This window comes from Myripristis murdjan, chromosome 7 (assembly GCF_902150065.1).
Source record: "Myripristis murdjan chromosome 7, fMyrMur1.1, whole genome shotgun sequence".
NCBI lineage: Eukaryota > Metazoa > Chordata > Actinopteri > Holocentriformes > Holocentridae > Myripristis > Myripristis murdjan.
In genome coordinates this window covers 9,759,884-9,786,098 of record NC_043986.1, presented here as the reverse complement: position 1 = coordinate 9,786,098, position 26,215 = coordinate 9,759,884, and the positions used below count along the sequence as shown (strand labels likewise).

Here is a 26,215-nt window from a genome sequence, read left to right as displayed (position 1 = left end):
ATTGGTAATATTTGAAAATTTAATGAAGCCATGAGCAAGGACATTGAGCTGAATGCAGTCCATCGTGTGAATAGCTGTGTTGAAGTGTAAATGAAGTTTACGGCTTTAGGCTATTAAGAGCTATTAAGATATTGATGAATCCATACAATCACTGAAGGTTTTGTTTTGTTTTTTTTTTTTTGTCTGAAAATGGGAGCAGAAGTACAGATTACACAAGAAAAAAACTGTATACATCAAACTGAAAGGGTGAAAATAATTCTACAAAATAAACTTTATCTTTGTCAGAATGTAGCTTTTATTATTTATTTATTTATTTATTTATCTTATGCTTCCCTTAATTCCATGCAAAAAGAATTTCATAACGCATCTTCCGAAAGTATTCATTTTTACTATGCCTACATATTAAAAAAAGGCTATGTTTATGAAGAGTTTGACTCGTATGAAGCAAAAAAAAAAAAAAAAAAAAAAAAAAAAAAAAAGAATATTTTTATTTTTGACATCACTTTTACTGATACCAATACAAATACCAGTGGCTGGAAAAGAATCTCCAAATATTTCTCATTTTTTATATATATACTCAAAATACACAAATTGATGTGTTCATTAATTCACTGTAGCTACAAGGTACAAAAATAACAGGCAGGAAGAGGTAATCTCATTCCACGGTTATATTCAGTCATAAAGAAAGAAAGAAAGAAAGAAAGAAAGAAAGAAAGAAAGAAAGAAAGAAAGAAAGAAAGAAAGAGACAAACAAACAAACAAACAAATACAAAAACAAAGAAAAACTGAGAGAGAAAAAGAAGTAGACATGAGGGAAAAGAGCTAGAGAAGGAAGGAAAGCTCGTAGAGAAAGAAATTAAGGTAATAGGTTTTCAAAAGAGAATGGGGCAGAATGATAAATTAAAGAGAAAGACAAGAAAGATAGACTTTAGACAGAAAGACAGATGGAGAGAGAGTTTCGGGACGGTAGGGGAGTGTGTGTGTGTGTGTGTGTGTGTGTGTGTGTGTGTGTGTGTGTGTGTGTGTTGGTGAGGAGGGGGGGGGGGGGTCAAATAAAGACATTTTCTCTTTTTTTTGTCATTGTCTTCTTTCAGTCCACCGTGCCGCAGAAAATACTGCTAAATAAACTTTATTTTGTCTGGTCTCGTTTCTCATAATCAGCCTGTAGCATTATTATTATTATTATCATTATCATTATCATTATCATTATCATTATTATTATTATTATTTAGACATTGTATTCTGATACAGAAATGGCTACAGTGGCCTCTTGCTGCTCTGCTGTTCAACATAGACCGAGGCCCTGCACGCGCCCAGGTTTACTCAAGCGAGAGCAATTACGGCACGCGCCAACCAGCTGAGCCGTTGGACAGATGGGCGCGAGGGCATGCGGGCCGGGACAGAACAGCAGCAGGCCTACCGGAATTTCACTGTGGCCTGCTTTTATAGCCAAGTCCCTCTGTGGTGAATGGAAAGCTCTGACAAACAGATTCAACAACAGCAATAATAATAATATTAATGTTAATAATAATATTAACGTTAAGAATAATAATAATAATAATGACAACAACAACAACAACAACAATAATAATAATGATGGTGATGATGATGATGATGATGATGATGATGATAAGTGATGATAATGGATGGTGATGATGATCAAAATGCATATTACTGTTTTGGTTTCTGTGTGCGCCCAGACCAACACAGCCAGTTCTCCGGTGTTTCTACAACTGATCATTTTTTCAGTGTGAATTATTCAGTGACTCTTTTCTGAGCTGACAGGAGTGCTGTTTGTTCACTCACCAAACTGATATGGCTGTGCAAAACCATCTAAAACTGATTTAATTAACTAATGGGTGTGCATTTCCACGAGCACTGGCATATACAAGCTGCTGATTCGACACACAAATTGATTTTTTTTTTTTTTTTAATATACATATGTGTGTGTGTATATATAACGGATTTAGGACTATAGCCTATATCTGACTGTCACCCTCGAGGGTCTGTTTCTTTAAACCAACAGTTGCAGTCGACGTGACATTCATCAGAAACGCTCCAGTTTGAATGTTCCCGCGCGGCAGCAGCTGCCACGACAATAGCGGCCACGCACGCACTGAATAATTAGGAGCAATTTGAATAACTGTCGCACGTCTGACGCGTGCAAGAAATATCCAAGCTTTCCCATGGTTTGTGCTCCGTGTTGCTATAGGAGGAGCCGTTGGCTGGCCTCCTCCCATTCATAGTGGGGATTTACTCATCGCTTGAAATTATGGGAGCGTCTATAATGAAGCCTGGGAAAAGACTCCAGATAACCTACACATGGTTAAACCCAGTGTCTGGCTGGTAATTACACACGGTCCGCGGCTTGTCGCTGCAGCTGCACCACAAAGGCAGAGTTGTTGAGAGAATAAATAAATAAATAAATGAATAAATAAATAAATGAATGAATGAATGAATGAATGAATGAATGAATGAATGAATGAATGAATAGCCTATATATAAAGGCTATAGGCCAATATTGTGGCTGAATCACCGTTAGGTTCAGTCCACTGTATCTTTTTAACGCCACACACATGACCTGGGTGAACAGACTAAATTAACATATGGTTTGGGGGGAAAAATATGAAATACTCAATCTATAAGCCTAAAGAGTCCCTTCCCATGAGGCAGTGTATCCGTTATGGAAATTACAATGTAGCCTGCAAAGTAGGCCACAACGTTTTCATTTTCTCACATTACCCACTATAGCCTTAAAAAATGCTGAAATGTGTTCAGTTTTTTTTTTTTTTTTTTTTTTTTTTTGCTAACGCTGGACAAGCGCATCTTGTTCTTGTTCTTAGTAATTACACATTCGTTTTGTTTGTTTGTTTGTTTGTTTGTTTTAGCTCTAATATTATCACTATACCACGGTTTTTATAATTTCGATGCGGGTTTCTGGGCCTGTTTAGTTATGATTTTTTATACATAGCCTACTAACATCCTTCTAATTTATTATGGGTCTATTTCTCAAGGGAACAGGATGCTACCCTTGGGTCATTCCCTCGTGGGAATTTCCCTTTATGACAGTTGCACTCGTGCAACAGATGGGCTTGAGAGGCACGCGCCAAGCACGAGTCTAACCCACCCCCACCCCTTTACCCCCCTCTCCACCCGGACACACCCGGCAGAGGCCGCTCGAGCGGAAATCAATAAATCACATAATGTGACAGAGTTAAGTGGCAGCGCGAGGTGTCTGATGTCAAACCGCAGGCTGAGATGCTGCCCAAATATTGTCCCAAATATTCCCATGCACGCAAACATACAAAAATAAGAAAACGATTACTAGATGCACATGAACACAAGAAAGCTATAACTAATTTAATTTTTTTGTGTACAGTTTTAACCCTAACGTAACTATTATAATACACCTGGGCATGGCGCTTCTTTTAAATTGTGAAAACAACTCCTGATTTTGTTAAAAAGAAACCTCACTGGAATATCGACATTACTGGTAGTCATTTTGTTGTCATTTAATGTACTAGAGGTAACTTAACAAATCACAGTAAACAAAATGTCGAGTCCTCCTGACCTGAGCACCGGTACAGGTGCAGCCTACCTGAGTGAATATTGGGCTCTCCTGCCACCGTTTGGTGATGGCCAGTACTGCATTTCATCAAACCAGCAGCTTCATAGACAACATCCATGCAAACACTAACTGTAAATATAGCAAAAAGCTAATGTGGATATAGCAAAAGACTAATGTGCTGTCCGTCTACCTGATTTATGGTTAAACGAAAAACAAAGCTCATAATGAAAAGGATAATATTAAACAAAATTTAGGCCTCCGTTATTTATCAAGCACAAGTGATAAGTGTTGAGTCAGAGGAGCTGAGGAGATACCAAGGGAAAGGTGATGTAGACTTCGGGACAAAGATATGTTGTGTGCACTTGGACCTTCAGAATTTTTATTTTATTATATTTTTGTAAAATCACCTTTTTCCTGCAGAATGACAGCATGAATAACTGAAAGACTATTTTAAAACTTTTGCTATAGGCCTATGTCAGAAATGGCTATTCTGAAAGAGTGGCTGCAGATTGGGTCTGTATAAACGATAAAAAAAAGGTGACTGTAGGCTAGCTGCTTATTAGATCGGTGTTTGAGGCCTTCCATGTCCAACAGGTTTAGCCAACTTCACTCACGGGCCTGTCGAAGTGCCCGTGAGCAAGAAACTAAATTTATGCCTCCTCATTCAGTCCAAATGCGCCGAAATTTAAGGCTGTATTTATTAGAGGCTCAATTTTGCATAAATCCACCAGGTGGACCTCTGCAGTCTCCAGGCTGTGGGTTGAGCGTGAAGGACATGATATGTAAAATTAATGCCGGTGAGGCTTATGCTAACAACACTGGGCGTGTGTTCAAAAGGTCCATTGCTGAATTACTATGTGGCCGTATACTTGACTCCCACTACTCTTGCATAACTTTCTCTGTTACTGAGTTTAAGTAGCCTCTTCCCTCTGTGCCTTTAACTTCTGAGCCGATTTCCCAAGAGCAACAACATGTAAGGAGCTCAGCGACCCTCCCCCTGATGGATTATTTAACAAGTTGGTGAGACCCATGTCGCCATCTGCGATAGGGAGGAAAAACACTACGGCATCTCCTCTGAAGCATATGACAGGTCTGCGCAGCATTTAAATAGGACCCAAAAAATAAACAAAACTAACAAAGCAAACCCATTTTTCACCGAGGGATAAAACAGTTAATCCGTAAACAACAGCGGGTCAGCTTTGCAACAAGTGTTAGGCATCCTGCCGGCGGCGGAGACAGAAAACAGGCGCTCAGGTGAGGTGCGTCTTCTGGCCAAATATTACATGCAACGCAGGTCCGTTTTCCGCGAAAATAGCCTATATAATTGCATGTTAGTGAAATATGGATTGTGATAGGGCTGCGGACGTATTTCAACATGTAAAAAGGTGTCTTTTGTAAAATTCGCGTCGCCCGTGAAGGAAAAGAAACGTTAAAGGTGTTTACTGCCGCTTTTGAATAAGCGCACGTAGGATATGATGCGGATTGATACTTTATCTTTTCCCCCAAATTAACCGGATGACTTGGGTGAACTGCGCGCAGCAACAAAATACAATGCTGACCCTCACCCACACGGTGAACTAATCGGGCTTAACGCGGGGTGCTGAGGGAGTCGCCAGAGCTGCAGTCATGGTGGTGGAGAGGACGCTGCTCGCCGCACGGCAAGGGGACGTACAAACTCTCAAAGTGCAATTAGCGGCAAAAGTGCTCAACAGCGACGTGAAAGATGTTCTGGGGGCGACGCCTGTCCACCACGCCGCCCGGGCCGGGAAGCTCACCTGCCTCCGCTTCCTGGTGGAGGAGGCTGGTCTGCCGGGGAACTGCATGGCCAACAACGGAGCCAGCCCGGCGCACGACGCGGCGGCCACCGGGAACCTGGCCTGCCTGCAGTGGCTGCTGACACAGGGGGGATGTCGAGCAGTGGTGAGTGGGAGGTTGATATAAAGACTTGAACTATGACCTGACTCTTACAAGCTGATGGAAGTAACCTAGAAACGTTTTTGTTTTTGTGAGATGGCTCTCATTTCCTCCTTTGCCATGACCTGCAGGCATTTAAATCATCATGGGAGCCTACAGCTCCCCATAGAAACCCAGGGCTTGTTCAGTGATAGAGGAAATTATGGGATACATAACTGCTGCAGAATGAAGAATTGCCTTACAGAACATAATCAAAACAGACCGGAAAATAACAAAATCAGGCCAGAAAATAAAATGCCATTGCAGGGGTTACAGGATGTTTTATGTAGCTCTGGTCAGGGAGGATCATCCGTCATATTAGCAGTGGACAGCACTAAGCAGCTTTTATCTGATATTTAATAAAATGCCAGCATATAGTTCTGACTATATTTAGGACACTGGTTTATTTACTGGCCCCCTAGTCATCAACACTGCAAAATTTTAACCCAGATTTTTGTATTTTTTGAATGGAAGTCAGTTTCTACAGGTAGCAAGCAGTTAACCCAAATTCATCTCAGCTACAAAGGTTGAGCTTATCAAACCTGAGTTTAGACATGATAATGACCTGATAGGTAGGTTTTTATTGACAAACACACACTGGTGCCTTTCAAAGAAAAAAAGGTCCTCACATGTTGTAAATCAGATGAGCATGAGTGCAGTTATGTTAGTTGCCGTTCTAATTAAAACATCTTGAAAGGAAGCAGTCATTCTGACACAGCGGGTTATGATGACAGTTGATTAGATGTACATAACAGCTGATTACTATGGCACCGAGACCGAAAACATGAAAGGTTAAATGTAATATGCCCAGTGCTGACAGTGACATAGTTCTCAGTGTACAGCAAATAATTATTTGGCAGGTCTAAATTCCTGTCTAAACTAATCTCTGACTGGACTGGAGATGTAAGAGCACCAGTTAGCAACTTGGGAGCCTTGTTTTGGCTGTAATTTGAATCAAGATCTTGCACTGCCTCACATTTCTATGATACTGATGAAGTATACAAAACTGGATAATGATAGAAAAACATAATAGTTCAGTTTAGCATGACAGTGGGGAAGAGAATCGGAGTATTGTCATATCCTGATATGGTTAATGAATTATGAGAATGAGCTTTTATTGTTTATTTACTCTGTTCCCATACTCCTGCTGGTTGAAAGATAGTATCCACACAGTGTATTTTTGTTTTGTACTTGGCAACAAATACAGCAGGCCAAACTAAAAGCTACAAAGTACTAAACAGTTACCCAGTGCATACCCCAATTTAGACTCTGTAATGCAGAGTCCCCAGAGGCACTGCTGCACAAATTATATCAGAAGAAAAACTTTCAGAAATATCACAAAATGAAGTGAAAGTACAGCAGTGATCTAGATTTCACTGCAGATTTTCATTCAAAACCTTTTTCCCTGTCTTTGTGTTTGAAAGCCTTGGTAGTCATGTTAATTGGTCCCCAAATGAAATTCCCAGAAGTCCTAGAGTGCTCTATTTGAGTGGCTTTTGGCATTGGATTAGTCTAAAAATACTCCATTTGTGTTGGTCACTCTCGCTTATATTAGCCACGCATACATTAGCCTATCTCTTGCCCATATTATACGTACGGTCGGCGTGCACTGTAGTTCTCGTATGACTCAAAAAGGATGTAAAACAGCAACAGAGATACCTGCCAAGAGTTAATCAGGCACTCAATCTGACCTCTTGTAGTCTGTGTTTCTAAATTTGAAACAGGGGGTAATAAGAGCTCTTTCAACTACTTATTGTCCCCATCACTTTCAAGGGGTTGAGTGCCCGATAGACTGCAGAAGGGCAATAAAGACCGGAGCACCCCATGCCATCAACTAACTGATAAGATACCTGGCTGACATTTTGTAAAACTTCTCAATTACCACCAGCAGTGCTATCACTTGATGGGTGATGTGTGTTGGTTTCCAGTTTTTGCCATTGTGCCTTTTGGTTCTTTGTCAGTACACCCTGATCCTGATTTTATCGGTTAAATGTGGCTAATTTGATGCACTCCACTGCTTTGGTCTACAAAGTTAGTCGCTGTGTCTATTGAAGAATAAATTATTAATAAAAACGTGACCAAAAAGACAGCCGTGCCTCTGTGATGGAAAGTTTGTGAATGCACAATTTTTCCATTTTAGGTGTTGATTTGTGGGTCAGGCTTGGTATGCGATGAGTAAGCACAAGTTTCGAAAAAGTATGGAAGCTGTGACATCTGTTTTCAGCAGGTGTAGGACGATAATGTTACAAAAAGCTATTTTTCTATCTTTCCCAGAGATAAAGAATGGTCAATAATTTATTATCAATATCCATCATGGTCATAAATGGTACAGGGGCTTCAGTCTTTGCATACATCTCCCGTTTTCCTGCCATGTTGGTTGCAGACGAGGGTGCAGTCATTTGTGGTTTTGGTGCCACTATGGTATATAGTAAATTTATTTAACATGAAGAGTCTTGTGTGAGCGGACATTTTTCACAAAAGCTAAGTAGGCATTTATTTCCATAGAGCTGAAATGTGCCTGCTGCCCCTCTCAGTTGCCCTGCTTCCAGAAGTAAATTTCCTCTTACCTCAGAAAATCAAATCCTAGTATAAAGGGTTTTAAGCCTTGACCCAGATCAACCTGCTGCCAGTTAACTCATGAGCTTATAACACTACATTCAAAGAAAAATAACAGATGAAATATGATAAAAAGGCAAGGCTGCAACGGTGTGCACACAACATTTTTTAAGATGAAATGAACTACTCATCTAACACAGAATTGCCAATGTCAACGTAATACAGAAGCAGCAAATTTTACTGTCGCAGAAATTTTATTTTTGCAGATTTCCTCAGTGTTTTCTTTTTTATTGACATAGAGAGGAAAGGGAGATAATTACATGCAAAGAGGGAATGCATACTATTTCTTTTGCAAAGCATAACTTGCTGTTAGAAAAAGTATTTGAGTATTGCTGAGGGATTTTGTGTAGACATACCTTCATCAGTTTAATTCTGATAGCTGATCAGTGCAAAAAATTTCCCACTATTGTATTAAAATATTTTAATATAATTGCAGGAAATTTTTGCTCTTTTGTAATGCTTTTCACTCGCATGGTGGAGCGTCACCAATTACTGATAGAGGTTGCTGGCCAGTTAAAGTTATTATTAATGTTTCTATGGTAACGCCAACACCACTCATTGGCAGGAATTCACTAAAGCTGGAAGGTAGTGCAGAAATAAAATATAATTGACTGATAACAGAGCTGAAAATTGGATTGACAGTAACATAGACTGTCATTTCACAATCTGATAGCTCATGATAAACCTGCCTTACACTATTAAAACATTATCATTCATGTTGAAGTTCCTGATAGGAAAAATGAATGGGAATTAACTTGCATAACCTGATGTTTCAGTGCTATTGATTGATTGCTCATCTGATTTGCAGGACAGAGACAGTTCTGGCGCTACCGTTCTCCATCTTGCATCCCGCTTCAGTCACCATGAGATCACTGATTGGCTGCTGAAGACTGGCGAGGTGGACCCCGGGGCCTCCACCGACACCGGCGCCCTCCCCGTTCACTACGCTGCTGCCAAGGGTGACCTGCCCTCTCTCCGACTGCTGCTGGGTCACAGCCCAAAGTAAGATGATGCTTGTCTCTGTTCAACAGGCTGTAATCCACTTTTGATTAAGATGCGACTGATGCTGTAAATGTTAAGGTTCTTGACTTCTTGTTGGAGATTTCCTCAGTATTTTCATTTTTATTGACAGAGGAAGGAAAGGGAGATAACAGACAAAGAGGGGTTACTGGGGTAATCTTAGATTCACACAGGGAATGTAAACTATTTCATTTGCAAAACATAACTTCCTGTCAGAGAAAAAAAAGATAGTATTCAAGAGTAATATTGTGGGATTTTATCCAAATATGCCTTTGTCAATTTAATTCTGATAACTGATCAGTGCATTTGTTTTCCTCCACCCTCAGCGCTTTATCAGTCTTGCACTTATCCAAAGGAATTTGTTTTTGTGTGTGACTGAACTTATGAATTGGGACAAGAATGAAAACACGAACCTGATTCATGGGAATGCTGCAACTTGGGACAACAGTTTTCTTTATTTTATATGCCAGCATTAGAATACAAAAACTTTACAGCAGGGTATCAAACACAACATCTTACATACCGCATCTTTAGAAAATCAGCAGACTTAAGTGAAGCTGTGCTGTACAAATAAATATAGAAATACTAGGGGTATAAAAACGAACCAGAAAAAAAAGTTCAATACAGAAGTACACCCTACAAAGTGCAGTGTTTTAAACACATCTGCTGTATGAGAAATGAATATACTGAACGTATTTCTATGTTCTGTTTTACTTTTGCAAATAAGACAAAATACAGAGAATAGTTTTTTTTCTCCCTGGTGTGCAAAACAACCCAAAAACAAAATTTTGACCCAACACAAACCAAACTGTGGTTTATTTGGATCATTACACCCTGAATAAATACATTTTAAATTTATGATATCTTTATGATATAAACAACATTTTTATTTTTCATCATTATATAACAGCACTGTGTCCCTCATTGTGACTGGACCTAATAACCAGCTTAGCATAACAGCCGCTGCCGCTCTCACTTTCTTTGAGCTCCAGCCTTCAGACACTCAGAGCCTGAAACACTTTAATTTGACATTAAAAGAGCCTTTCGGTTATGACACTCAGGTACTAGTAAGTTTTCCCCAGTTATTTGTAACCGAACCGGGTTGCAGTTGATCTTCTGGTGTGGAAGATTCAGATTTCAGAGTGTTGGCACTTTAGAAGTCTGACATCGTCAAACATTATCAGATGATCCCTGAAGGTCAACTAGTCACTTCTCTTTTATTCTGTGGAGCTTCTTAGGCTTTCCAAAACAATTTACAGTAACACAACAGCCAGTTTTGGTTAATAGAGCGGCTTTTGTTTATGCAGAGAGCTTAGGCAAGATTTACTTACTGAATATGTGCCAAAGAATCTGAACCTTGCTGTTTTGGTCACTGTGGGAAAATCAAAATACTTTTAGTTCCAATCCCATCTTTATTTTTCCAAAACACTGCACACCTGTCTAGTCCCTGTTTGCTCTTTTTGAAATATGCCTTCAGTGTTTTCATAACAGCGATGCAAGTGAATGTTGGTGTGGGAGTGCTTTAGGTGTAACCAAACAAGTGTTTGTGCTCTCATGTTTGATGTCTGTGTGTGTGTGTGTTGTGTTCATGCATGACAGACTGTTACCAGAGTCTGTTACCAGAGTAAGCACCGTTTCTGTGTGTGTGTATGCGTGCGCATGCTTGCGTGCGAGTGATTACCTCTAGATGAATGTCATTGCTAATCAGAGCTGTGTCAGAGGTCCGTGCCTCATAAAGATAACGCCTGGCCATATGGCCCATATGATCACCGTGGACACAGACGAGGCGTTAGGAGGCTGCAGTCATCCTCGCCAAGCAGAGCAGCTCAAAACACACAGCAGAGAGGGCACAGTGTGACTGCATAATGACATAGACCCATCATCAAGTGACAGCCAGGTTGTTTGCTGCTACTATCTGGTGAAAAGGAAGGCAGAGTTGCCGTCAATTCACTCTTATTTCAATCAGCTACAGACTCAGGGAGTAGGTTTCTCACAGCAAACACAGGAGAAAGTGTGAAGTGTGACATATTACCTGTTTTCACCATAAAGGCTGTCCTCAAACGCCTCATGGCTTTTATGCAGTGGCGACCTGTTTGTGTACTTGAATGTACATGGGGATAATTAAAAAAAAAAAAAACCCTGAAAGAAACAGGAAACATTATGAATTATCTCCTTGATTAACATTTAGACTAGCAACCACTTCAGCAAAATTGGTAAGGGTAATTTTTAACAGATTTTTTTTTTTTTTTTTTTTTTTTTTTTTGTATTATTACATAATTCAAAGAATTATTGTCATTATCACTGTTATTTGCTTTGGCAATATAAGCACTGCCTTGTCATGCCAATAAAGCTATTTAAATTGAAAATTGACAGGAAAGACTGGGAGAGAGGACACTGGCATACAGCAAAGGTCTTGAGCAGGATTCTTAGACTGAGTGAAAAAAACAAATTAAGGAAGAATATTGCAGTTATGATTTATTTCTTTAAACTGAAAGTGAATTATCTTCAAACCTAATAGACGGGCTATATAATTGCTGGATATGTACAGGGATCAGTTGTTTCCTATGCTGTTGATATTTGCCAAATAGGCTAATTATAGCTTTATGACAGTTATCAGTTATCCACAGCCTTATACTGCCATATTCTGTAGTACTTTACCATTTCTTCCTGTCAGTGTATTAGCCTGTGTATTAACGAAGAACAACTCATTAAGAAAATCTGCAAAAATAAAATCCTTACAAGGGTCTCAACGTTCAATTCAATTGCACTTTCCCTTGTTTTTACACAAGGAAATACACCGTTGTAACCACGGTAAACCACACTCCTCAACTAAAAGTAAAATGTTCTTTTGATTTCGTCAGCACTTCCAAATTAATGTTCATGTTATTTTATGGGTAATATATTTATTGCAGAGTAGCCTTCTAGCTGCTTACACTAAGGCAAACACTTTTGTCTTTTTAGCCAGTAACTTTTATCCAGACTTCCTTATCGTGTCGTGCTTTTGGACATAGAAAGTCTGACATGTGCTATTGTAACGTGTGTTATTTGATTGTGTTTAGCATGCAAATCCTGGAGAGAAACAGATCCCACTGAGCAGCGTTAAATAAAGCAAGACTATTGGTGCTGGTTGTTGCTGTCGATTCTTTTCTTTTTAGCAGAGTATCGGCAGCAACACCTGTGACAGCCGTAAAATAATAAAATGGAAATGACACAGATAACTACTGAGCCTGTGAGGGATGTTTGGTGTGTACTTCAACCACGAGTAATGATCACTCAAAGTAATGCGCACAGCCTTTGAGCTAAACAGCTGTGTGTATCTGTTCGGTGTTGCTTAAATTTCTTCCTCAGGAGGAAGAGGAGCTTGTTCAGGCTCTAACCCCGGGCCCAGCACCTCCAATATTGTTGGGTTGCACCCCAGACAGGTGCATAGCGGCTGAAAATTTAATGAGCCTCAGGGACATGGTAGCTCCCTGATCGCTGGGCTCCATTCTCCCCTCTCCGCCGCCCCTCCCCCCGCCACAGTGACACACAGTAGCGGCAACCGGCGATAAGATAATGAGGAAAACAAATACGTTTGAATAGAGGGGCTGCTTTCAGGTCGCTCGCCTCCAGCTTTGTTCAGGATGGGACTTTGCGGAAGGGAGATAGCGTTCTCATTTCAGGGTTTCTCACGAGCGACAAATGTCCGTTTGTCAGATTTTAATAGGTAATTGGAAAATTTGGAGATTGTTCTGCTTTAGACATCACACAGACAATATTTTCTACGGATGACTTACATCATTTTGATCACCGGTGGCCCAGTAGCATTGCAATATTTATGATAACGTTGTGGCTGAGAGGTTAATAGTACATGAAGAGAAAACAGTAAACAAGTTAGAGTAAGTTCATATGAGGTCCTTTGTTGCATTTTGAGGTTTGTGGCATGGAAGTGAATGGGTTTTTCCGGTTATTCACAGGATTATTTCTTCACTTTGAGTACAAAAACAACACTTTTCAGTTCAGTTTCACGCCCATAATACTTTGAACACCCTTAGGACACAACACAAGACTTTTACACTGATCATCATACTTGAAAACAGGATTAAAGCAGCATGGGTTTTTTGAAGGCTGAAACGGATATTTTTAAGGGAGCTGATACTTCACTTTCTTTAAATATGACCTTTTCCTTGGCAAAGAATCACAAGGGTTTGAGCATTTCCCCATGATTGTATTCTTGACAGCATTAAAGCCTATGAAACCACATTTAGACCAATAAACTGCATACACTTATTACTACATACACTTCAAATGAAATTATTTTAGGGTCAAAGCAGGGTGACCTCTGCACCTATCCAAAGGTAGAGGAGATGTGCAAATAAGTTCATTTTAATTGCAGGTTTTACAGACTTGTTTTGTAGCAGTGGTCAGATTAACTTGTATTATATCAGCAGTGGATGACATGACTGGGCGATATCTGATATTTAATGAAAGCCAAAATCAGTTTTAAGCTACTTGCAACATCCACTGAGAGACTTGTGCTCACATTGTATTTATTATGTGATTATTTTGTTTGCATGAAAGGATAAAATTAAATGCCACACAGCTATTTTGTGAAAAGGCTGCTAAAGAACATTTAGGCTGCCGTTATTAATTACTTTTCTTATGAATGGCCTGTACACTGGTCTTCTGTGCTCTGTAAACTGTAGGGTGTACCACCATAAACATGCCGCAGTATTCATCTGTCTGCAGTGGGCCCCTCATTTGGCTATCGCTCCTCTTTTCAGCACAATTGAACAACACAGATGCGGATTTTCAGATAGCATTCGTGAAATTTATGAGCCGCCTCTGAATCGGTGGTTTGTCCGCGCTTCCATCCTGGTGAACCAAAACCGACAGGCGAATGTGCTGTGTGTCCCCACTGATAGCGCTGGTACACAAAAGGCTGAATGAATGAGAGGGGGTTGGCGGGGCGAGAGAAAAACAACAGACATGTTATGCAATCAATTAGTGCAGATTAAGATCTTTGGCCGAGGCATGATTCCAACAGGAGGTTGAGAAGGGTATGCGCTTCTGGAGCAGGATACTCTAGAAAGTTAGATGTTCAAACTGCGTTGTTGGACACAACTTTTCACAGGGTGGATTAGCCACGCAGGGAAGTCACCAGCCTTAAGATTTGAATTACGTAGCCTATTCAGTGTTGGACTTTCTCCATGTCTCGTTTAGTCAATTACAGCACAGGGGCCTAAATGAGAGTAGGTCTGACTCAGATTTGCTGTCTAGTACAAGTTTGTTATAGTTGATACTAGAAAAGTGGAAAAAACAACAATAGACATGACTGCTGGAACATCTAAGAGGATTTTATAAGGACATATGAAGACCTATTTTCTCTGTTTCAGATGAGTCAGCACTTTTATAAAATGAAGCTCATTTGAATATAAAAGTGAAAAGAAAGATTGTCTTAATACATAAAGTCAGTCTGCTGTTTACTCCCAATGTAACAGCTCAGAAACAAGTTGTTCAGCGTCACAAATGTCGATTTCTCTAACCAGGCCATGGAAAGGGGTGTTTTGCTTTAAGTTTATGCATGGAATAAAGGGGTAAGAAGGGGGAAAGGTTGTCCGGATGTAGGGGAGGTTTTTTCACCCAGCCAATGGCTAAGCGGTAACTGGGTGACCTTATTTTCTCAAGCTTCTTAACAATGTCTTGGTGCAAGCTGAAAAAAACCTGGAAAAAACCTTGTTCTGTTCTCCCTTTCAAAAGGTGTAAACTCATAAAATGCAGCATAACATAGGCCAATTGATGCTCTTCTGCAAAGTGCCATGCATACTACAAATGCATATCTTGTTAGAGTATCATTTCCTGGCATGTTTTTCATTCAAATGTATTGATTCAGTTTTTAACTTAAAATGAACGGTCCCTCTGTTGCTTCCACCTGGAAACCCTGGCGGTGCTCAACACAAACACAAAGCATATAATTTCTCATTATCTTCTTCATTATTCAGACAGGAAAAGCCATCGAGAGGGCAACGAGCCCTTATCAGGCAAAGAGACCATTAGTTTGACATCAATTACTTTGTTAGTAATGAAGATAACCTTAGCTTTTGTTAGTGCGTACATGGGGGAGGGGACGGGATGGTGTGCAGACAATTACTGAGGTAAATAACTCACTGGAGCTGAACTGGAAATATATCAGATGTCTACTACTTTGGAGTGTGTGTGTGTTTTTTTTTTTTTTTTCCTTTCGGTGACAAAGTGATGGAAGATGCATCGCCCATGGTGGCACTTTGTATTCGTGTCATGACACAAGGCCAACCTCTTTCTTAAGCCCTTTGAAATCCACACCTAGACTACGCTCTTCGCTTCTTCAGTGAAGGGTGTTCAAGCTCTTGTGCTTTTCCAAGTTCTGACAGCAGCCGTTCTTTCTTTATGAATTAGTTTTGACCGTGAAAACACTCGACTTTGTCATTGTCACTGTTTGCGGGCAGTATTAATGATAAATGTAAGCTTCTCCCCTGTGTGGACCCCAGTGAACCCCAGCCCACTTTGGTTACATTTCATGAATTATTTACTCGTCTGCCCACTTCCTGATGACAGAACCGCAGATTACTTCCCCTTCTTATTTTGAAATATTTAAGATGTACTTGTTTATAGCCGGAACTTTTCCCTCACTCACCAAAACATTCCTTCATATTTAACTATAACCTTTTTACCCAAAGACACAGAGCCGGTTATTCCGTCGCCACATGTCCATTCAACTTATTTTGTTCGCAGAGGGTGTCTTACGTGTTAGAGCAAGCTAGTGCAGCTGGTGGCTGTCCATGACTAAACGCTTGATCACCAGAAATAAACAGAGGCAGCTTAAAGTGTTGGATTTGGACCAGAACGTAACATCATCCTCACGTCGTTTTAATTTGGGGTCTTTAGGCGATGGAGCTTTTGGCCTTGAGCCACAAACTTTTGAGGGAAAGCTTGGCCGGGTCATGTTTGCGTCTAGAGGAGCCATCCGCTGCTCCCTCTCCTCAGTCTCTCTTTGCCATTTACAACACTGCGTTTAGCACAACGCAAGGCGGGCAAAGCCACAGGAATGCTAATCCTCTTAGGAGACTCATTGCTCATTTGTCAGTGCCCAAATAAAGCACGGCCTTATGGGATTTAGATGCGAAGCACTTGTTCATTCCCTGACCTCCCGCGGTGACTGGAAGGATCTGGGACAAACAGGGGAACCGTGATTGGATGAACTTTCTCAGAGGAGGCGGCGCTAAGGGCCTTTAGAAATGTAGGGGGAACTGGATTTGGCTCAGTGTCCTTAACTGTCTGCTCCTGAAATAGCTTTCCCCAAGTATATGTCGAGTTCAACAAATGTGTATTTTCTTGTCACACTTACCCGCTGCTGCGATTTTAAGAAAGCATACAAGTTACGTACTGCCTCGTAATGAATAGGGCAGATTACAAGCCCTTAAATAAAGGTGAAGATTTTCCTCAACGCCCTGTAGGGAGGCACTATGTAAAACCTGCAGTGAAATCTGACTGCTGCTGGACAAGGAACATGGTGTTCTGGTTCTTGTGAGAAGTTTGGCATTAAAAGTTTTTGCATCACATTTAAATGTTGTGTTGTCGTTTGCAGCCGTAGCATGCCTCGGGGGGTGATCTCAGTGATAGTCACCTCATCCTCATTTTTGGTGTGTCAGGTCCAGAAGGAGGATGTTTCATCAGAAATAATTCATGATGTCATTCTACTCAAAACCTGTGTTGGCACAAAGTACAAAAAAACAATCATGGACGTTTCATCGGTGTTAAAAACCTTTTGAGACACTCTCAAAATCCCAAATACTCAGTACTGCTGGGTTTTATTGTACATGACTTTAGTTTAGAGCGCATGGTTGACTGTCTAGCTGAATGTCCAGGCCTCAGGTTTATGTGCAAGCAAAAATCCTTTAATCCCCCCCATAATGCTTCAAGTTGTCTTGGATCACTTTTGCATTTGGGTTTCCCCTCAGCTGCGTTTCCATTGAATTCTATAGGTGAAAGTCCTATTTTTGAAGTGTTTGAGCTCAGGTAAGAGGATGAAGGTTTTTGAGTGCTCGCTATATCTGGGCCTTGACATGGAATTAGTCAAATCCAGTCAGCCTTGTTGTACCAAAACACTGTAAAGCTGAATCCATCACACAGCTGAAATCCTAGCCGCATGTAAATCCAAGTGGATGTAATTAGGCAGTCCACAATGTCCACTGAAATAAACTGCTGTCCACCTGTCGCTCTGCCGCCAGTCTCAAGACCTTCTTCACAGAATTAAGGTCATCATCTTTCTCTTACTTACCTGGATTTTGCGTTTTTCCTACAGTGTTGTCAATTCCCAAACAACGAACGGTGCCACACCCCTCTACCTGGCCTGCCAGGAGGGTCATCTGGAGGTCGTCCAGTATCTGGTCAAGGATTGTGGGTCAGATCCAAGCATTAGAGCCAATGACGGGATGACACCTCTGCATGCCGCCGCCCAGATGGGTCACAACACTGTCATCGTCTGGCTGGTGTGTTGAAACGGCTCAAATTGTGCAGACAAATGTAGACAAAGTGCACCTAGAAGGCACATCCCATACTTAGTGCATTCTTATAGTTTTACACTCATATTTTTTACACTTACAAAAAAACAAGAAAATGCTTAAAACTCAATCTCACATAAGACCAGCTTATAGTTTGTGATTCGTGATGGCTGTCACTGGCGATGGACACATTTGATTGATACTTTGAGTAATGGGCCATTTATTGTTGAATGGTCATTGCACCCATTGCTGAGATTCAAAATGTTTTGAACTTTGACCCCGTTACTGGCTCAGTTGTCATGACAACATTTTTTATCTTATCCTAACGGCAACAAAATTTTGGATCATAAAGTTATAATCGACAGATAGCTCATAATCAGTCAAATGAATGTTGGAGCATTTTCTTGTTGAAAGACTGATATCTGATTGGCCTATGACCCTAAAGTATCCATTTTGGAAATCCTTGAATATTTATTGATATTTTTGACTATGTATGTAATCCTGTAATCCTGGTTTAGGTTAATAAAGCTGGAAGGTGTTGTGTTAACTCGATCCCTAAGAGCAGCAGAGTTTTTTGCACTCTAAAAGCTGAAGAACTCAACAGTAACTCGTGTCCTCGTCCTCTCCTCATCAGATGAGTTTCACAGACGTCAGCCTGGCAGACAGGGACGGTGACGGGGCGACAGCCATGCACTTCGCCGCCAGCCGCGGACACGCCAAAGTGCTCAGCTGGCTGCTGCTGCATGGCGGCGAGATCATCACTGACAGCTGGGGAGGGACCCCGCTACACGACGCTGCTGAGAACGGGGAGCTGGAGGTGTGTGCTTTTGTCTTATTTTTACTTCTTCAATATTCAGAAACAGATGAGTCCTTATGGACACTAATAACCCAAACACTTTTTTGTGACTTCGTGTCAGTTTGGAAAGGAAAGTGACATGACATGAAGGGGAAAAAAAAGACTGCTTAGTTAGTTATTGAAAACAACAGTTAATAATCATATTGGGAAAAATATGATACTGCCATCAAAATTAAAAAAAAAAAAAAAAATACAAGAATGAAGGGGTGGTACATTTTTTCCTTGGGCTCACAGAAAACATTTTTATGAGAATTTCTATAAAACATAACAAAATATTAGCGTTCAGTAATGTTTCTTTTTTCTTTCCTTTTCTTGCTACTATTAATATTAGTAGGTAGTACTAGTGGCTTGTACCAATACTGAAACAGCCTAGAAATAGCATTATTATTCAGGTCTTATATGTTTTACTGGGAGAAATAGGAAAAACAACAACAACAACAACAACAAAAAAAAAACAAATATGACTGGGTACCCACAGGCACAAGTTATGATTGTGGCTGTCCAGTCATATTTGGCTTCACACTGAACCATCTGCTTTGAATGAGTGTCCACTGACTTATGGTTTGCCACTGCCCAAGCCTACTAATTTGACTAAAGTTCAGTTGTATCCATGTCTGGTCAGTCAGTATTATGAAAACAAACTTTATGTCTGGGACGTAGAGAGAACTGCATTTACTGTTACATATTTGCATTGTAGCCAATCATTTATTAAAGAGGAGTTTGGGATTAAACTAAACGGGACTCGATGCCAACCCAGATAAGCAAAGCGCTGGTCCAGGTTTAAGGAACTGCTGGGAACATTTGAAGAGGCTAATCGAAACATGAGCTTGTGCGGGAACACAAAGCTCGCTCAGTCTGCAAACTCCGTAAAAACAAAAAGAGTCAGGCCGGCGTCCTGCAGGCGCTCGATGGAGCATTTCAAAACAAACTCTTTGAACTATTTTCAAGATCCTTTAATTACCAAACAGCCAGGCTTTGTTTTAGAGCAAATGAAGTTACGCTCTGTTACAAACTGAGTGAGTGATGCACAGCAAGCATTTCACACCTGCATTTTCCTCTGCAGCTATTTAATCAACTCTTGGCGATCTGAAGTTAGAAATTATATGTAATTGTTTGCCCTTTATGATAAAGAATTATAAGGAAGATCCTGTTCTGTGTCTGCCCCGATACAACATGTCTTGTTTTAGACAATTACGTGTCGGATAATGTCTGGTCTCGGTGATGGTTTAACTCCTCCAGTGCACAGTGGAGGCATGACAGCTTGAATTAAAATATAGCATCTGCATGGAAGGGTCATTTTTCAATTTAAAATGAGAGTATAAGCTGTAAAGAAAAAAAAAAGTATCAAGTGGTGGTGTAAGCAGTGAAACAAGCCGCTTGATTAGGCAATCACAAAACCAGCACTGTGTAGAAGTCTCTGTCAGATGTCTGGTGTATTCATGCTGCCCTCTATGTTGAGTCTAAATAGATTTTAAATAACATGGAGCATAATCTCTGTCCCTGTGTTTGCTTCCCTGTTGTGTGTCTTGCTATGTTTTGACTTCACATAAATGTAGGTAAAAATTGAATAGGCCTTAAAATCGGCAGTGGAATATCACCTCCTGATGTTTTTTTGTGCAGTTCCAGTGCTTTCTCTTTGAAAAACTAAGCATCCACAGGCTTGTTGCGTCCATTTGTTGCATATTCATCAACAGAATCTGATTTTACACTGTTGTGTTCTTTTAACCCTCTCTCTCTCTCTCTCTCTCTCTCTCCCCCCCCCTCCCCACATCAATCTCCAGTGCTGTCAGATCCTTGTTGTTAATGGGGTGGACCTGGGCATCAGGGACCAGGATGGCTTCTCGGCAGCGGACCTGGCCGAATACAACGGCCACTCCCAGTGTGCCAAATACCTGCGCACTGTGGAGAACATGGTGAGAGACACAGCCACGCTCCATGTATGTCCTTCTCACAACTACTTAGACTTAGCAGGAGATCTTATTAGTATAGATACTAATGTAGTTGAACTTAACTGAGCCATTCAGCTGCACAGTGACCTGAACCATCTGAGCAGCAGTATTGAACTGAGTAGAGATACTAATTGAGGTTTATGGTATGTTCAAGACAGCTGGGAACTGGGAGTTTCCTTCTTCTCACATCACAGTTTCCAAGTGATTTGTTCAGCTGTATTGATTGATCTTATAGTATATCATTTTCTACAAATAGAAGCAAGGTGTTATTGTATGTATTGAACATTCAGTATGAATGTCTCCATGTAGGTCACGTGTATGTGACATCACAGAACTCATTCATGGATAATTTGGAGCTCCGGGAAACCTGAAGTCGGACACTTCCAAGCCCCTGCTGTTACTCGACAAGAAAAAACTGTGTGACGATTACTTTATTGGCAACCGCCATGCTCACTGCACACTCCCAAGTGACACAACAAAATATTACATCCTGCATGTTCACAATAAAAGCTCCCACTTCCTGACAGTACGTGATAACATAATATGATGTATTTTTGCACATGTTGTTAATTGGCCAACTGGATATATTGTAACCATTACAAAAGTATTAGTACCTTAAATATTAGTAACTTAACACCTACTTCTGATACCAGCAGCATAACAACCCCGTGTCAGCAAGCATTCACCCTGATGAAACGTCCATGAACAAGACACAGCAAGGCGCTTACGGGAGGTTTCAAACTGGTGTCTGAGACAAAATACATCATGTATTTAAATAGATACTATTTTATAGCATATAAAAATGTATAAAATATATATAAAAATAAAAATATATATAAGAATGTTTTCTGTAAAACTGTGGCAACTGACAGACACATTCGTCCCTCAGCTCATACTAAATCCAAAGCAGCTAATCCTCTCTTCCCTAGTGAATTCACACCAGCTTATTTGATGATGCAATAAAGTATAACACCATAGACACAGCACAGAGGGAGAGGAGTCCCTGTATTGGGACTTTACTTATGCGCTCCTTCCTTCGCCTTGGTTTTCTCTGCCCAATAAGGATACGGTATACATTAGTTACTTTCAGGTATCTTTGGTAGTGGACCACTGTTTGTTTTGTTGTGAAGCCAAAGTTAAATATTGTTGAGAAAAAAATATATATAAAAGGGTGCCATATAGTGGCCACTTTATTAGGTCCACCAGAACAATCTAAGACAATCAAATCCAAGTGTTCTGCCATCAAGTTTCCTTTTCTGATGCCTATAATGCTCAGGTTTTCTTGTTGTCACAGTAGCAGAGGTGTTCATTCACTTCTATGTTTGGCACTGAGCTCATAGTTAGTGCTGCTGTTGTACTGGACTGCATTTTATTGAGAGCTGTTTCCACTATTCTGTCCGCCTCATTGTATATAAATAAGGAGGACAAAAAATTAGAAACACCTCTCAGTATAATGTCGAAACCTCTGCCAACTACAACCTCAATCATAAACATAGGATTAAATGTACACCTTCTCCATAATGTGAACACAAACTGAACATTATAAACTTAAAATGTAGATTTTATGGCAGAGCTGTTGCATTGAACTGCATTAAATTGTACAGGTGGAGCTGATAAGGTCGACTCTGAGTATGTATGTAGTAGTGGCTTCCTGTTCCACTTCCAAATTTGAAGCGGAGGAGAGGAATCAGGCAAGAACTGTCTGTGTTGTTTCTAAAGGCCAACAACATTATGTGATGATATATCAAATTAAAAAAAAAAAAAGAAGATCTGAGTGCTCTGAGTAATATAATCTATAAATATTATCGAATAATGAACCAAAAGTCAGTGCACAATGGTCCTAAGATTTCATATCCCAAATTCTGTGCATTAATAGTCTTTATTCCGGTATTTTGTCTTAGTTTTCCCCCCCAGAGTGGAAAGAAAACCTTGCAAAACACACCAGGACTGTGCACATTGCTGCAACAACACACCCTTCACTGAGCCAGCATGTCCCTCGACTGACACTGGGTTTTCTCTGCTAATGACTAGAGCTGTTGACACATGGCGTACTGTGGCCCTCCTGGATCAAACTCACCGAAATCCCTAAGAGGCCTGAGAAATAATAACACCTCCGCACTGTGCACATGTTGGTGTGTGGGAAACATATTTCCTCCTCTTGCCCTCTTTGTCTTGAGGGACATTTTCAAATTGAGTCCTGTGCTGTGGGAAAAGCAGGAGGCCCCAGAGCCTTTTTGATCAGCTGTGAGCTTCAGTATGTCATTAGAGCACGGTAATTAAACCCATAATGCAACTGTTCCCCTTGTGCAAGCCTTCTGAGACTGAGGCATAGCAGGAGTGAAGAACTTCCATGTGGGATTTCCTGTGGTGTTTTTGAGACATTACGATTTTAAATCTTAAAGCATCTCATTAAAACCTGCTGATCATTCTGCTTATGTCCTGCAGAATGAACTTCTAACATTTTACATCTAATTCAAAGTAATTCCCAGTAACCTGATAGGTTAAAGGTTTCAGTTAAAGATACGTTTGTTTGTTTTTTAATGTGGAAGTCTGATCTAGGAGGTAGACAGTCCAATAAATCAGATTTCACAAGGCCACTCATGATGAACTCCATCCTCTCTGACAGAGTGTGGAGCACCGTGTTTTGTCCCGGGACCCCTCAACAGACCTGGAGTACAAGCAGCCAGACTCGGGCCTCTCTTCCCCAAACACCACCATGCCCCCTGCCAACCAGGTGGCACACTTCGACATCAGGTCGCCCTCCAGCTCCCTGTCCAATTACGACTCCGCCAACTCCAGCCAGTCCAGCACCGGGGAGAAAAGGAGCAGCTTACCCTCACACGCGCCGCCGGCCCAGATCAACACAGTCTCACATGCAGGTCAGGGACCCAGAATCCCCAAAATACATAAGAACAGATTTCAAAAAATGACATTATGATAAACACAAAATGTCTAGAAATTACTTTTTTCATTTAGATTAATTCCAAATTTTCTTCCATTTATTCGGCTCTTGAAATGTAACAATCTAATGAACATTAACATAAAGTATACCATAAATACTCCCTTTTTTAAAGCTCACTGTGAAGCAGATTATGTTTTCTTGTTCTACCGCTATTTGGTCAGTGTGTGTTAGTGTGTTGGCCACTGTTGCTGGACAGCTTTTGCTGCAGTGCTGTGTTTTACACGCCATTCTGCGGCCAATGCCAAACCCAGTGCCTCAACACTGGTGGGAACCTCCGCTGCTCACTGAAGTGGAGTTAATACCATGCAACAGTTTGCTTTCTTGTGTTTCATGCCACAGTTGCGTGCCATACTGCTGCTGCACCCTAGTGGCCTGTGGGAAAACACTTTGTTTTGGATGGAAAGGTGGAACTTCAGCACCATGAGCTGTCAGGCTCCTCATTCATACTTGAATAAACTGAATGTAGTCAGTATTAAAAATGTTTACTAAATGCTTTGATCAGCCAATTTAGAACAGCGGTACACTATTGTTGTGTTTGTGCTACTGTGATAGGAGTTTGGAGTGAGCATTAAAACGTATTTCATGGATCATGTCCTTGTCACAGGGACCCCAGAGTCGGCCATCACAGACATGCAGGCCTACATGGACATGCTGAACCCAGACATTGGGTCTGAAGCTCCCAAGAGGGGTGAGGAGTCCACCCCTGATGCTGCTTCAAAGCTCCCGCCACCACCGACTTTTCCTCCCCCGCCTCCCCCTCAGTGTCCTCCAGTGCCGCCGCCGCCTCCCAGCTACCCAGCACCTGAGCCGCCCGCGCAGGAGCCGGCGTCAGCTGAGTTCCTGAAGGTGAAGAGCAACCTGCGACGCGTGGAGAAGAAGGCGGTAAGGAGCACATTAGTTACTTAAAAGATGGAGATGTTTGCGACTCTGAGGATTCTTTCATCTTGACGGAAGTCTGTTAGGAATTGAAGATATTGTTTTGTTTTGTTTTTGACATGGATTAGTGTTCATGTTTATACATATTTCTGCCTCACTGGTAATGGTAATGGGCTCTCATCCTTTGATCCATTCTTTGTTTGAAAACTGGCTTGCTCGAAACATAAAAGTAGATAGCTGAGTCATTACCGCTTCTCTTTTACATTTTGATTTAGTAGTTGGCCCATACAGCGCATGGCAGTGTAATAGCTTGGTTGGGGTATCAACAAAGTAATAAAACTGATTGTGTTGTAAAAAAAAAAAAATGAAACTCTGAATCCATGAACTCCCCTCAGTATGCTCAGCTGTTTAAACGCAGCTGTTGACATGACAGGGATCAAACTTAAAAAAGCTGAGGGACTAACAAGTGTTGGTTAAAGGGGCCATCAGGGTCCATTTTTTTCCTCACACAGCTAGTTCGGCCAGTGCACTTGTGTAACAGTGTCCCTTGTCCGTCTGTTCACAATGTTGTTATTGTGTTGGCATGGCTAACGAGGCCGACGAAGACACTCATTACGGAGTCAGGCCTCTGAGTTGGCACAGACAGTGATAGTTGTGATGGGTCTGATGTTAATTCCAGTAATTACTATGGCCACAGATCTCTGAAAGAGTGTGTGTGTGTGTGTGTGTGTGTGTGTGTGTGTGTGTATGAGTTGGCAAGCACACAGAGTTGAACACACCGAATCGCTGCCTTCCCAGCTTTTAGGAAGTAGAGTAATTTTTACTCTATTTTTAGTCTTGTTCATAAAAGGGTTATGGTCGAATTAAAATTGTCTTCAGAGTTACTTGCAGCGCAGGGAAAGGTTGTGGTGTTTCTGCACTGCTGTGAAGTATGTTTCCATGGCTGGACTCGTGGTAATAACAACAACAATAATGATAATAATAATAATAACAATAATAATAATTGTATTTGCATAGCACTTTTCAAGCAAGATTCACAAAGTGATTCCTATAGGCTGCAATTTAAAAGGCACACAATTTGAAATAAAAGAAATTAAATAAATTAAAAAGAAAGATAAGACAAATAATCATAAAACAAGTGAACATATTAAAATAAGCTCAAAAACAGATGCATGCACAGTGGAGCTGTAATATGTACACAGATAAAGTTGGTCATCAGGCAAAAAGGCAGGAGTGTAAAAATGTGTCTTAAGGCTGGATTTAAAAGCAGAGACAGCATCTGCAGATTGAAGATTAACATTATAATATATTACAGTGTCTTCTGGATTCTTCTTCAGCTGTATTCTAGTGCTTTGGTTTTATCCAGAGATCAAAACAGTTGATTTGCAAGAGACAAAGAAAGAGAGACTTTGTTTGCAAAGTCAATTGTTAGTTGTTGTAAGTGTGTAAGTGGCTATTGTGACTGTGCATTGTCCCGTTGCCATACTGTTCAGTGTCTCCAGGGTGAGGCTGTGTGGATGGAGGTGTGTGTGTGTGTGTGTGTCTGAGTGTATGTGTGCGCAAGTGTGTGTATGCATATATTGCATGTGCCATCAAGCATGTGGGAGAGTTCTTTTAATTAGTGACGCCCCTTCTCTTCTCCATACCCAGGTGACCAGCCTGGAGCACGCCCTCATTAACACTTAAACAAATTATTCCTCCCCTTGGAACATGCACACACACACACACACACACACACACTGAATAAAGATCTGTGTGCCTCCATATACGTAGGGGAAAAACAATCTGCCCTGGGCTCCATAGTAACGGTACAATGTAACCCCGTCCAGAGAGAGAGCTGATCAGATGAACCAATCGCTCTACCTGTGGGCTTAAATGGAGCTTGAAACCACCTAA

The 26,215-nt window shown here is 40.9% G+C and overlaps 1 protein-coding gene across 8 annotated transcripts in view; it reads left to right on the top strand.

Annotated features, from left to right (window-relative positions):
• The first annotated feature begins 4,388 nt into the window (after positions 1-4,388).
• espn (espin) overlaps positions 4,389-26,215 on the top strand; it is a 49,811-nt gene continuing 27,984 nt past the window's right edge. For 5 of the 8 annotated variants that reach the window (XM_030055544.1, XM_030055546.1, XM_030055542.1 and 2 more), the window contains exons 1-7: positions 4,389-5,488; positions 8,946-9,139; positions 17,478-17,664; positions 18,311-18,493; positions 20,314-20,469; positions 23,108-23,360; positions 24,048-24,325. In XM_030055544.1, the coding sequence (XP_029911404.1) occupies positions 5,195-5,488; positions 8,946-9,139; positions 17,478-17,664; positions 18,311-18,493; positions 20,314-20,469; positions 23,108-23,360; positions 24,048-24,325 (1,545 nt within the window). In that variant the 5' untranslated portion in view covers positions 4,389-5,194. The remainder of the gene's footprint in view (positions 5,489-8,945; positions 9,140-17,477; positions 17,665-18,310; positions 18,494-20,313; positions 20,470-23,107; positions 23,361-24,047; positions 24,326-26,215) is intronic. The other 3 variants (XM_030055548.1, XM_030055547.1, XM_030055543.1) reach the window with 1 other exon arrangement.